This window comes from Coccinella septempunctata, chromosome 7 (genome assembly GCF_907165205.1).
Source record: "Coccinella septempunctata chromosome 7, icCocSept1.1, whole genome shotgun sequence".
NCBI classification, from domain to species: domain Eukaryota; kingdom Metazoa; phylum Arthropoda; class Insecta; order Coleoptera; family Coccinellidae; genus Coccinella; species Coccinella septempunctata.
Genome location: NC_058195.1, coordinates 10,416,240 through 10,429,005, shown reverse-complemented (window position 1 = coordinate 10,429,005; position 12,766 = coordinate 10,416,240). Strand labels below are relative to the sequence as shown.

General features: G+C 36.6%; 1 protein-coding gene across 1 annotated transcript in view; it reads left to right on the top strand.

Annotated features, from left to right (window-relative positions):
• The window catches only part of LOC123317066, a 174,414-nt gene extending 161,916 nt beyond the window's left edge, over positions 1 to 12,498 (top strand). Inside the window, exons 3-5 of the mRNA XM_044903426.1 lie at positions 8,683 to 8,806; positions 10,296 to 10,547; positions 10,765 to 12,498. Coding sequence (XP_044759361.1) covers positions 8,683 to 8,806; positions 10,296 to 10,547; positions 10,765 to 10,940 — 552 coding nt within the window. The 3' untranslated portion in view covers positions 10,941 to 12,498. The remainder of the gene's footprint in view (positions 1 to 8,682; positions 8,807 to 10,295; positions 10,548 to 10,764) is intronic.
• The last annotated feature ends 268 nt before the right edge of the window (positions 12,499 to 12,766 follow it).

The window sequence follows — 12,766 nt, the reverse complement described above, 5'->3', positions numbered from 1 at the left end:
TATGGATGAGTCACAGAACTGAGCCTTTGGGGACGCCAAATTCTGTTGTTTCATGCAACGAAAAGGGAGAGAAATCCTTCAAGAAAACCATTCAACTCCTCAATAACAGCACTCAGTCTAACATCTGTGTTGTTAGTACATAAGTTCAAAATCCTCATCTTCATTTATACTTGTCGTCAAGTTATCGATTATGGAGCTGGCGGCATGTACGGGGATATATTGAAAAATTCTTAGCCTACTATAGAAAAACAAAATTTCAATGTCAAAATATTTTTTTTTTTCTGATCGAACCAATATTGAGCTATATCGCCTTAGTTACCATGTGTCATAACACACTCATATTTCCCTAGGGAAATATGGATTGTCAGTTCATATTTCCCTAGGGAAATATGAAACGTCAAATCATATTTCTTTCAAAACGTCAAATCATATTTTATTTCTTTATTTAGTAACAAAATGGAAACTGCAATTGTTGAAATTTCCACTGAAAGTTTTTCCACCAGATACAAAGGAAGAAGAAATATCTTGTTCATAATTATTCGTCGACGAGACTACAGTTTTCTCGAGAACATTCCGTGCAGCAGCAGTCTCGGACGATTCACCCAAAACGGTCTTCAAAGACTGTGATGCTGCAGATGGCTCTCCCTCCACACCTGCTATCATCTTCGCTACCTTATTTTTGTGCAGCATACTGTCAGCCAGATAGCCTTCTGCAACAGACGAACTTTTCCAACCACCATGTCTCTTGAGTGTTGTAATTGAGGCTCCCGCAACGGCAACGTATCCTTTATTTTTGTTCTTAACAAATGCTTCGACTTCATCGAATAATTTGACATCAGTTTTTTCCTTCAAATGTAGCATTGATCTTAACATCGATAGTTTCGGCCATAACGTGTTTGGTGAATATTTCTGCGACTGGGGATCGAATGAATTAATCATACATCAAGAATAACAAGAATCAGAGCAACATACCAAATCTTGGAAATATGCTAACAAAATATTATCGCTCACACCGTCCACCAAATTTTTTCTTTTCCACTCCTGAAAGCAATCGTACTCTCTACTGTAGGCAGCTTGAGATTTGGCCGGAACCAAAGATTCACGGGCTTTTGCTGATTGAGTTTCGACGTAGTTCGACATTATTTCAATAATTTTATTTCTGACAAGACGTCAAAATGAAATCAGTCAACCATGATGATTTTCAGAAACATGGCCCATAGCAACGTTAAAAATTAAATTATTACAAAAATATACAATCTAACAATGATTTCCCCATAACAGATTATTTCAATCAGAAAAAAACTATTGATTACACCACGGGAAATATGAATATATTTCCCTCGGTTGTCTATACATCCCTCGGGCTCCGCCCTCGGGATGTAACTTTGACAACCTCGGGAAATATACTGTTCATATTTCCCTAGTTGTAATAATAGCTATTATTCAACATATTCTCCTCTTAATTGTATAAATTTATTACAGCGAACCTACAACTTTTCTAGACCTTTCAAAAAAAAATGTTTCTTCTTGCTCTGCAAACCAGACTTCATAGCTTTTATTACTTCCTCGTTGGAAGAAAATTCGTCGACCTTTTAAACTTTTTTCAGTCGAGGAAAGAGATGATAGTCGGATGGAGCCAAATCTGGCGAATAAGGGGGGTGTTCTAGTAATTCAAACTCTTAATCACGAATTTTTTTGCATGTCAACATGAGATTTGTGTGCAGTTGTCCTGCAAAAACAAAATACCTTTTCGCGTCTTTTCTCTTTAATTTTTTCCCGTAGAGTGGTCAGTAATGTCGAATAGTAATCTCTGGTCATTGTTCTACCCTTATCCAAAAAATCAATCATAATTACTCCATGGCAATCCCAAAAAACTGAAGCAAGAACTTTTTCAGCAGATTTTGGGACACGAAACTTCTTAGGTCTTAGAGAACAAGAGTGTCACTATTCCATCAATTGTTGCTTTGTTTCTGTATCGTAGAAATGTACCCAAGTCTCATCCATAGTAACAATTCGGTTCAAGAAGTCTACATCCTTTTCAAATCGAGCACAGATCGAACGAGATGCTTCTATCCTTGCACGCTTTTAGTCAACATTCAAACATTTGGGGATCCATTTTGCAGCAATATTTCTTATGTCCAAATTGACGTGAACTATATGATGAACGCGTTCGTATGAAATATTCAATACTTCAGATATCCATTTTAGCCCAATTCGACGGTCTATAAAATCATGTCATGAACTGCATCGATATTTTCGGGGACTGACACAGAAACTGTCCTTCCCGATCGGTCATCATCTTCAATGGAAGATTTACCTCTTTTGAAGCTTGCAGTCCAATATTTCACGGTCGCATACGAAGGACATTGATCACCAAGTGTATTAAGCATATCTTCGTAAATCTGCTCACCTCTTAACCCTTTTAAATACAGGTACTTGATGATGGCTCGATACTCCAATTTTTCGATTTTCACAATTTCGGTGGACATCCTCTTTCTTTTAATATATTGCGTAACTCTGGTTTACTTTTCTGACCTCAAAATTTACACTGACTCTTCTTATGAGTTATTGTTCGTTGCTATGGTAACGCAATATTTTTTTTCATGCATGGAACTGGTCTAGGTTAACTGAATATCAATACATCATGGCATGGCGACGGACGTGGAAAGCTTCGAAAAACTCCCATCTAAATGAAGTACAATCTTCCAGTGAATTTCCATCTACAGCCTCAAGAAAATCATTATTCCAGAAATTAAACTAAATGCCCCACGTCCTAAGCCTGATTGTTTACCGAGCACAATCAACTTCGCAAAGTTGCCAACAAAGGAATCACAAATTGGATCACCCTTGGTGCCTTAAACTCCCCATCAATATTATCCGATGACGAAAGTCCCATATCCGATTTTAATTTAAATTCCCTCCTCGTTCCCCGCCCTAAAATAAACGCAAATCCATATTTTTCCGTCCCAATAGTTTTAATCGCCAAATCTTTCATTAAGACCGATAATTAAGAGATTCAATCCCGGAACCTAGGGCCCGTTCTCGCGCAGCTTCCGCTCTTTCTCGGCGGCATAGAGAGCTGAAATTAATGAACCGTGTTTTTGTAACGTCGGTATCGATTTTTACGCTAATGACTTCAAAATAGGAGTTATACGATTAGCATATCTGTGCGGGAGAATACTAATGTTTTCTCTGATTGTTGGGGGTTGGGTATACCACGAATTTTGCTCGATTAAACAAATAGAACAGGCCCGAACTCAGAATAATGGGGATATTTGGTAATTCGATACACCAGAATGTTCTATTCACTTGGAATTTTCTGCAACTCTTGAAATCTAGACCTATTCGAAAGTCCTCAATCTGCTGGGAAAAGACAGAAATAACAACAAAAATTCAGAAACATCCTTCACTATACACCTAGAATAAGAATCACGCCCTCCAATCATAGTACAGCAATGAAAGTATATTGGTCTAGAGTAAGCATGGGCAAACTACGGCCCGCGGGCCAGGTCCGGCCCACGTGAAAGTCTGTTTTTGTTTTCTAAGTTTGACCGCCTGATAAGGAAAAGCAATGTAACCTAATACCGAGTTTTCCCAAAGCGTAAGTTGCGTACTGTTTATTATCATCTTAAAATGTTGAAGATTATACATCGAAGACGACAAATTAGCTGGAAACGAATTAGGTGGAAGAAGGACTGATAAATGGGGGCTTCATAGCTGCTTAAGTGAACCAAGTCCATGCAGCCTAGTTTTGGGATACATGACTTAGGTTAGAATATAAGCATATGCTTACATTCACTTTACACAAATCTAAAGAAGTCACTTTTGAATTAATTGGTGATAAACAACTTCTATGTCATGTATCTCAAAACTAGGCTGCATGGACTTGGTTCACTTAAGCAGCTATGAAGCCCCCATTTATCAGTTGTCCCTCAAATAAGAGTCCACCAATTTGTTATTCAAATTGCATAGAGTTGTGCTCGAGGCTCAGCCTTAGTACTGCGTGTGCATCTGGCAGCGGCTGGTATTATTTCTTGTAATCCCCAGAAAAAGCAAAAGTCGCCAAATCTCCTTCGATGTTCCAACGACTGCATCACAGAACACAAATAGTGATGCATGGAATCCAAAACTTGCAACGAACGGCTTGTTGCTGAGCTCCAAACATGAAAGCAGTATTCAAGTGTGATTAATACATGAAAATGTATTCAATTATTCGATTCTGCGTAGTTGGAATCGATTAAGTAACGGTTTCCTTCTAAATGAAAATTTTTGAGCTTGAAGAACGGTATTAAGTATTGGATCTAACATTAACTTTAGTTTAGCAAAGTTTGCGCGCAACTTAGCATAGGTGTAGTGTTCTAGTTCTCTCAATTCTAAACAAAATAATTTTGGATTTGCTTGGGAGTCTTGGGACCTCGAGTTATAGCAGTCAACAGCACGGTTACTGAGATGATCATATTAGGCTCGTGGTGGTTAGTAACGAATCAAGCATTAAAATTTTCGTTTGGTTCGTTGTGAACGTCTGTGTAATTCGAAGTATTTTTGACCTTTTGATTTTCATTGATGAGAGCAACAAAAATATCACATATTTTTCAAAAATTTCAAGAAACAAACAATCATGTCCTTCAAAGTACCTTTGACTACTATTTACAACATTACTACTGGAGGGAGGAGCACCAAATATGACGGGCGGAATCTGGTATCGTGGGCATATTTTGAATAATCATAATATCTCGGGAACAACTGCATATTGTTATGTGAACAGGTGTTTTCCACTTTGAAACTATGAATAGCAGCGTAAGTAACCGACTATAAATGTGCCTACAGATTACTCTAACGTGACGTGGGCCCATGTCATAATGCGCATGATTCAAAAATCTAACATAGGATTTTGCGCGGAAGCGTTAAATGTGGGAACGTGGGAATACACGTGTCAACGTCACGTCTGACTAATTTAACGCTTCCGCAAAAAATCCTATAAAATTTTCAAATAATGCGCATTATGACTTGGGCCCACGTCACGTCAGAGTAATCTGTTGGCACCTTTAGTGACCAGCTTTTAGCATCATCACGGCCAATTTCTACCAGAGTATGGACAATTCTTAGAAGCTCAATCACAATTTCATTTTTCACATACTCTTTCGTATCCTACCGAACAATAATTAATTTTTTTTTACTTTTCTAGGATGTTGGTCATGTTTGATGTAAAAATGGAAAAAAGTTAATCACTTGTAAAAATGTGTATTTTTTTTTGGCCTAGGTAATTTTTCATTTTATCTGGCCCTCCCCTCAAAAAGTTTGCCCATGCCTGGTCTAGAGAATACTGAAGGAGCAAATAGAATAATATTCTTGGAAGAATTTGCATGTAGATACTCCTAAAGAGATGGAAAACTGCAGAAATGATAGTTTTCAACAAGCCTGGAAAGAAACGGAAATTTCCTCAAAATTATAGACCAATCAGTCTACTATCAGCACTAGGAAAAATCGTCGAGAGGGTTATCGCTAAAAGGCTGAATGAGGAAACAGAAATGTTGAAGATAATTCCACCCGAACAATTTGGATTTCGACGAGAACAATCGACTGAACTCCAATTGCTACGGTTCTTAGAATACGTCACCGAAGGAAACCAGACCAAAAAGACCACAGGATTAGTTCTGATGGATATCGAGAGAGCTTTTGATAAAGTATGGCACGAAGGCCCAATCTACAAGATGAAAAAAGCAGGATATTCGACCAAGCTGTGCAAAATTATAAGGAACTATCTGAGGAATAGAAACTTTTATGTGAAGATAGATGGAGCAACCTCTCAAACCAGACAATTGGAAGCAGCAGTGTCTCAAGGATCGGTACTTGGACCTCTCTGCTTTACGTAATATACGTTTATGATATCCCGAAGAATGCTAGAAATATGCTCACCTTGTACACAGGAATAGCGTTCAGACATCGACGCCCAGAGATCATACACCAGAGACTGCAGGAAACCATAGATGAATTACTCAAATGGTACATCAAATGGAAAATCCGAATCAATGGAAGAAAGACTCAAGCAATATTACTGCAGAAGAGAAGATTGAGGATGGAAGAAAACCTTGAAGTTGATGCAGAAGAGGTTGAATGGGGAAATGAAGCAACATACCTAGGAGTGAAGCTTGACAGAGGACTAACATGGAAAAACCACATCAAATGTGCAGTTGATGAAACAAAAGCCGCAATGAGTAGACTTTATCCACTCATAGGCAGAATAAGTCATATGAATAAGAACATCAAGTTGACGATGATCAAAACTATCGCGCGACCACAACTCACATATGGATCGGCGGCATAGGGCTTCGCAGCCAAGAGCCAAATCAAGAGAATACAAGCCACAGAGAATAAACTCCTTAGAATGGCGATGGATGTACCTTGGTTTGTTAGGAACAAACAAATCTACCAGGACTTGGAATGGGAACCAGTTACAGAATTTATGAAGAGAAAGGCGGAAAGGACATTCGACAAAGCCAAACAACATCCAAATGAGGAACTACGAAGATTAGTCCACTGCGATCCAACAGAAGAAGCTAGAAGTTCAAAAGCCTTCCAACGAAGACCGAGAGATCAGTTTAGGATTTTAAGTAACCAAAGAAGAGCTTAACTTATAAAAGCTATAGGCAGCATACAATTATCAACACGACTATGATGTGTGAAACCATAAGAGTCAACTGGTTAATAGGCCAAATGCCCGGAACCTATGAAGAAGCAGTTGAGGGTTTTTAGTGGGTCTCGAGCTCAAGAGAGTGAGAATCCCCACACTGTTTTCCCTCAGGAGAGGGGGGTATTTTTATGGTAAGTAATGGCCATAATGAGAAAACTGGAAGACGTGTGTGATATATTGTGTTCGAAAAAGATTCATCAAATAAATGAAAATCTATATTCCGAAATTAATTTCATAAAATAAAAACTAAAATTAACAACAACAGCCTGTATCTTTTAAACCAAGCCGATTCGGAAAAAAATGGTAAAAAAAAAAAGTGTTTCTGTTGACCTCAAGAATCTATTGTTAAAATATTTTTGTACGAGTCAAAGATTCACCCTGTCTATTATTATTATTGAATTGGTGTGGTTATGACTTGGCTAAGCCTTTCAGATTTGTGGCAACTTGTATATTTAACTCATGAATATATTATGTAGTATAAACCTGATGGATAACAAGCTTATGCTGAATAAGTGAAGTGAGAATGGCAGAAGTCTATCTGGTGGAACTTGGTGCTGTAACCCCAAAATACTGCAAAGTCTGGAAAATGGAATCACCCAGAACTTCATAAAGATGAAGCCTCCCTAAAGCTATTGAGAAAAGTTGTGTGGGTGAAGGTAAACTAAAATATTTGGTAACGAACGAAATAGAAATAGAAGCAAGCATTTAACTCTACTCCTAAGAATCTAGAGGTGATGCTGACAGTTTCCAGAACATTCAGAGCAAGAACACGAAAAACTTGTGAGAGTTAGGTGGTAATTTCCTTGAAGCCGTCCCAGAGTTATAACTCTCAAGATTCTTTCATTTATCATGATTTCTCACATTGATTAGGACTGGTAAAAAGTAAAAAAAAAGTCTCCTTGCAAATGTAATGAAGTCTGTGCTACTACCATTCCACCATACCCCAACATAAGCTTGATTGAAACGAATAGAATCCGATCTCTTTTCAGTCGAATCAAATTCAATTCTATATTTAATTGGTCGATAGTTCCAAAACTGCTTATCGATGAAGACGGGATCTAATCTGGATTAAAACGCTAGCTACTGTCATAAAATTTCATGGCTACTTTTTCCAACAGCCTACCATTTCTCTGAGAGCCTTATCAGTTTATGGGGCATAAAATTCCCTTTTAACATCTTTGTTTTAGGCCGATAACGTAGGAAATCAACAAGATGGGCATTGTATCGAGTGGTCCACCGGAAAGCAGGAAGATAACGGAATATTGAATAATAATTTCGCCGAATTCAGCATTGTATTCTCTTATGAATTCCGAATCTGTTGGAATTTATGGCGGAAAGCGAATTCCATCGACATCGGAATGTAAATGAGGACGTATCGTAAAAAGAAAATCAATTTCGCGATTTTAAGAGCACCCGCTGAATTTTAGAGATATGAAAATATGTTGAGGGGTGACTCTGTGGTGTTCGAAGAGTGAAGCTTCCAAATAGACAACAAACTAGTCGAAGTTACAAACTTCGATTTTCAGGCTATAAATACCACGTGACTCAGCTGCCGGCCCAATAATCACTAAACAATTAGAATTCATCACCTCACTCCCAACAGCAGATTAGAGTCAACATTCAGCTCAGCAAACGTCTGAAACTCAACAGTTTTGGACCCTAATAAATTACATCAGTAGGGACTGACAAGTTTAAAGTGAACAGCTATCCATGACAAATGTCCCAAATTGTTGTTTCCTTCTCTAGAGGAAATTTATTATCCACTGCTGGATTGATACTGATCGATTCAAAAGAGCCACGAGCATAGACTCTTTTCTTGTAGGGTTGGTGTAGGGTTGGTGGAGTATGATCTCCGCCAATTCAAAGAATTTTGGCAGTACCAACTAGGTGGCAAAGGTTACCTTTCCTCTGTTAATAGTGCTTTTTTATTGTAGCACTACCATTTTTGATTATTAATGGCAAAAGATAGTTACACCACATTTTGATTACAGATTAATCGTATCGACCCATGTGAATTCTGCCTGTGTCTAGATGGGGAAATGTTCTGTTGGTGGCAAGATTGTCCACCTGCAACAGATGGCCCTTGTAAAGATCAAGGTCCTTTCTCTCAGTGTGGTGAGTAGAAATTGAGGAGTAATCATACGAAATCATTGAAAAATTTTTAGCCTACTATAAAACCAAACAAAATTTCAATGTCAAAATATTTTATTACTCAACATATTCATTGGATACATTTATTACAGCGAACCAGCAACGTCTCTAGACCTTTCAGAAAAAATGTTTCTTCTCGCTCTGCAAACCAGACCTCCACAGCTTCTATTACCTCCTCGTTGGAAGAAAATTTACGACCTTTTAAACTTTTTTTCAGTTGAGTAGAGCGATGATAGTCCGATGGAGCCAAATCTGGTGAATAAGGGGGGTGTTCAAATAATTCAAACCCTAAATCATGAATTTTTTGCATCGCCATTGGGATTTGTGTTCAGGGGCGTTGTCCTGCCAAAACAAAACACCTTTGGATAGCTTTCCGCTTCTTTTCTCTTCAATTTTTTCCCGTAGAGTGGTCAGTAATGTCGAATAGTAATCTTCGGTTACTGTTTTACCCTTATCCAAAAAATCAATCATGATTACTCCATGACAATCCCAAAAAACTGAAGCAAGAACTTTTTCAGCAGATTTTTGGACACGAAACTTCTTAGCACTTGGAGAACCAGAGTATCGCCATTCCATCGATTGTTGCTTTTTTTCTGGATCGTAGAAATGTACCCAAGTCTCATCCATAGTAATAATTCGGTTTGAGAAGTCTACATCGTTTTGAAATCGAGCACAGATCGAACGCGATTCTTCTACCCTTGCACGCTTTTGGTCAACATTCAAACATTTGCGGATCCATTTTGCAGCAATTTTCATAATGTCCAAATTGACGTGAACTATATGATGTACCCGTTCGTATGAAATATTTAGACATCCGTTTTAGCCCAATTCGACAGTCTGATAAAATCATATCATGAACTGCATCAATGTTTTAGGGGACTGACACAGAAACTGGCCTCCCCGATCGGTCATCATCTTCAATGGAAAATTTACCTCTTGCAGTCCAATTTTTCACCGTCGCATACGAAGTACATTGATCACCAAGGGTATTAATCATATCTTCGTAAATCTGCTCACCTTTTAACCCTTTTAAATACATGTACTTGATGATGGCTCGATACTCCAATTTTTCGATTTTCACAATTTCGGTGAAATCTTATTTCTTTTAATTTATTGCGTTACTCTGGTCTACTTTTTTGACCTCAAAGTTCACACTGACACTTCAAATGAGTTATTGTTCGCTACTATGGTAACGCAATATTTTTTTGAGCATGGAACTGGTCTAGGCTAACTAGATATCAATACATCCTCGTAATTTTCCCCAGAGGCTCTCAAAGCTCAGACAGTATTTGCAGAGGGTTACAAATACCTAACCCCACGAAACGTAGATCAAATCTGACATTTGATTTTCAGAAACAATATACAACTGGTGACCAAAATCCTACCTTCAAACCTTCTAATATCCCCAAAAAAACTTGTCAGCAATTTTTTCAACGATGTATATTCCTTCTAGATAATATCATTGCAACAAAAGCTCCATCTCCATCGAAAGTAAACCTTCCAACACAAAGGAACAGTACGGAAAACATATCGACGTCCAAAGGTGCTGGGATACATCAGGACAACATAAATTTGGCGTCTGGCGGTAAAATGTCTTCCACTACAAAATCAGAAACATCTACAAAATATGTCGAGAGCAGTTCATCCACAAGTGAATCTAGTACGCCATTGTTGACTTCAGCTCCAAAGTTATGTGTGGTGATGGGTAAGTCTCTGTAATAATGCGATAACAATATCCTTTAAAAGAGTGATTTGGTATAGCTTAAATAAAACGCTCTTGAAACTCTATCTTAATGTCAAACAAGTAATAAGTCTCTGAGAAATATCTTTCAAAACTTGAATGAAAAAAAAGCCTTCACATCAGAACAGTTTTCCTTTATCAGCTCATAGTTTGAGAGTTAATTTAATCCTTTTATTTGCAGGTGTACAATATAGAATAGGAGATAAGCTTCCGCATGATACTGGTAACTGTGTGGAATGTATATGTGGTGACGGTGCTAAAATAACCTGCTCCCCTCATCAGTGCGCACCCTTAGGAGAAGAAATAAATGATTATCGTCCTCCTGAGTCAAGACACACAGCCCAAGATTCATTTTAATGATTTCTGTGAAATTTGAATACTAGAAAGAAGGCCAATATTCTCAAAGAAAATCGAAATAGAATGGTTCATTGAATATTATGGTAGAATTTCATAAACATTCGTTCAACAACCTATAATTAGAGAAGACAAGTATTTGTTTTTTGGAGTATGTTAAGTTATTTATCATCGAAAATAGGAACTCTTTCAGTTGTTCCATCTAAAAGCTCTGGTTTTCCCAAGTTATGAATTTTGAGGAAGACACTCATTTGAGTCTATTGGCAATTCAACTGACGGACTTTAGAATTACCTACCATGGATTTTATAATGTACATGATGATCAACAAAATTAATTGATATACATTTCGAAACAAAATGAAAATCGTTACGAATATAGATTAATGAAATATAACCAAATTGACTGAGGTAGAAGCATTTCGACAAAGTCCTCTCCAACTGAAATTTGATATTGACATATCAGTAGTTATTTTGAAATCTTCGGATACGTAGAAATATCGTATGTACTTTGATGTAATTATTGAATAAATATTTGGACAATAATTTATCATTTTTTGGGATGTAAATGTCAAACATATCCAGAACCAGTCATCATATTTCAAGTGTTCATTATGAAAACATTAAAGTTTTTCTCCATTTAATTTTTTTTTAGAATACCTGATTTCAGATTACTTCTAGAAAGCTCATTTCGTTGTTGAGCAACAGTCAAAAAACAATATGTAAGATAACTTTATCACTCAGAAGTAATTGGGTTTCATGATTATTTAATAAAAAATGTTTCAATTCATAAAATACGAAAATGATTCATTTTCGAAATAAATTATCATCACTTCAGTTGGATACACATAATTGAAGATTTAATACTTTATATATACTTTGGATAACATTGAACACATATTGAAGATTCGAACATTTTATTTGAATGCCATACATTTTATCGAGTGGAAATGGACAAAAATCATTGTCACCTAATTCAAAATAGTCCCATAGTTTTCAAGATTGAATTCGTAAGGAACCATATATTTTTTACCAGAAAATTGAAGAAGGATTTTATAGATCTTTGTAAGTTAGACCAATTTTTAGAATACTCTAAATTACTGTAGTTATAAACAAATCCAATACACAGGTTGAGTAAACATTTTTCTGTTCAGAAAAAACTCCATATGACAGCATTCAGAAATATCCGATGAATGATTCCATTACATTCGCCCTAATATATTTCTTGAATATCATGCAATAGATTACTTAGAAATTGTTTAATCTTTTAGTCATGTTGATACAGAATTGAAACTATCAACTGAGAATTGCATGTAAGTGCATAAAAAAAATGATTTTTACCAACAAATATTTATAATGTTTCTATATCTTCAATGTGAAAAGAAAAAACCACGCATTAGATAGTAAGAGTGATAGTTGAAATCGAGCAAATATTGAAAACATTTTGTGAAGGAAACAATTGAAGCATATGTGATTTCAACAAAAGTTTTATTAATAAGATTGTAACTGATGAATAGTGGTCCTAGAATATGAGTGTATGAACATTAAAAATGATTAGATATTACGTAGTTCCTTATTTGCAACCCTTCCACTAAATGAAAAAAGCCTAAAAATGATAGCCAAGAGTTCCAGTTCATACAGACACAATACAACAATTAAGATTGTTATATCGTCTATTCCTAGTTCAGTCATGCAAAAAAATTGACGGATATTTTTGAATCTTCATTGAAACAGCATGAAAAGATACATTGAGTGGTAGTGACAAAAAGTTTCGAGTTCCACTACACCATTATCTCATTACTAGTGAGCTCAGTACCTATTATTCAATTACG